Source organism: Orussus abietinus, unplaced genomic scaffold (assembly GCF_000612105.2).
Source record: "Orussus abietinus isolate OABI.00-Male unplaced genomic scaffold, Oabi_2.0 scaffold243, whole genome shotgun sequence".
In the NCBI taxonomy this organism is placed as follows: Eukaryota; Metazoa; Arthropoda; class Insecta; order Hymenoptera; family Orussidae; genus Orussus; species Orussus abietinus.
The window spans coordinates 114881-116373 of NW_019394390.1; the positions used below are offsets into that span (position 1 = coordinate 114881).

Consider the following 1493-nt stretch of genomic DNA (forward strand, 5'->3'; position numbering starts at 1 on the left):
ATATGTTATGAAATGCCTCAAATTGCGAGAAATGATCGTAGACCCCACCTCCATCTGTGTGTAATAAAACTCATTTATTGTAAGAAACAACAAGTATAACAATGTATAAAGAACGAAGATCTAAGTGCTACGCATCTGTACAGGTAACAATTGCGACGTCAGTAATAGAAAAGAAACAATATTGCAACAACAACATTGGTTGTACGAGAAATCCAAGTCCTGTCCAAGGTATCACGTCCCAGGTCCCGCCATGTTCAGCCCTTGTGCCCTTTGCTGTAGCCATGTTTCTTCCCATGATGATGACTGCCCTTCTTCCCATACTCTTCATGATGACTATGATGCTTTTCATGCCCCTCCTTGCCATGATGCCCCTTGTGATCCTCATCATGATGTCCTTTATCGTGATGTCCCTTTTTCCCATGATGCTTATCATGGTGTCCAGAGTGATGATGTCCGCCCTTCTTGTGGTGGCCCTCCTTCTTCTCATGATGTCCATGCTGTGAGCCATGCTTCTCATGATGTCCTCCCTTGTGGTAGTCGTCATAGAACTTGTGCTCCTTGTGGTACTCGTCCTTGTGGAACTTATTGTGGTACCCCTTGGTCTTGTGCCCCTTCTTGTGTCCCTTTTTCTCCCCAAACTTCCCAGCCTTGTGTCCTTTCTCCCCTTCGTGGTGTTCCCCATGTTCCTCGGACTCCTCATGGTGCTTCTTCTTCTTCCCGCCGTGCTCCTCATGGTGTCCTTGGTGATGTTCCTTCTCGTGCTCGCCATGCTCCCCTTCGTCGTGATGATGGTGGCCCTTGTAACCCTTCACGTCCTTATCCCCGTGTTCCTCGTGGTGGTCCCCGTGGTGCTTGTGTCCACCGCCAGACTCCTTGTGCTGGTCGTGCCCGCTGGCGGCCACCTCCAGGTCACGTGGCTCGCTCGGCGCCGCTGATTGGTCCAGGGTCCCGTCACGTGGCTCCCGGGGACCAATGGGCGAGTGGAGGCTCCCCTCCACCAGAGCGCGCCTGTTTCGAATCCTGTCCCGCGCCACACATTGCTGCGCCGTCAGCACCACACACAACACTGCGACCAACAAGCTGAGCGGACGACCTCGACCCATCTCGGTGGACAACCATTCGATACTGATGACCAAACCTACGCTGGCCACACTTAAATATTCTTCTGCACACACTTCCGGGCCAGCCATCCCCGCAACTTACCACTTCCGTCCCCCTCACTTTCCAGGGACCACGCTGTCGATCAACGTCATTCTCCGCCGCTACTCCCTTTCACACTTTCACGAGATGCCTGAGTTGTCACCATTGTGGAGGCCAAGAAGTGGCCGCAATCGATTCAGCTGTTGCGGCTGATAGGAGACTGCGACCGCGACCGGCGTTACGCTGCCGACCAAGGAGGCGCTGCGGTCGCGATTGCTGACACCTTACGTGATTGCACACATTCTTGGGGCCACTTGAAAGTGGATTAGGAAGAGGGTTGAGAAAGAATTTTC

General features: G+C 53.0%; 1 protein-coding gene across 1 annotated transcript; it reads right to left on the bottom strand.

The window, feature by feature from the left end:
• Positions 1–254: 254 nt before the first annotated feature.
• Positions 255–1190, bottom strand: LOC105702512 (histidine-rich glycoprotein-like). Its single transcript, XM_023432118.1, has 2 exons — positions 999–1190; positions 255–917 (listed from the first exon to the last, which is right to left on the bottom strand). The coding sequence occupies exons 1-2, from the start codon at positions 1188–1190 to the stop codon at positions 255–257; spliced, it is 855 nt and encodes a 284-aa protein (XP_023287886.1).
• Positions 1191–1493: the final 303 nt, after the last annotated feature.

Excerpts from the sequence above, each read along its gene's own strand:
- LOC105702512 (XM_023432118.1), bottom strand. The coding sequence starts at position 1,190 with ATGGCTGGCCCGGAAGTGTGTGCAGAAGAATATTTAAGTGTGGCCAGC. Across the intron at positions 918-998 it reads TTCGAAACAGGCGCGCTCTG|CCACGTGACCTGGAGGTGGC; the intron begins GTGGAGGGGAGC and ends GCGCCGAGCGAG.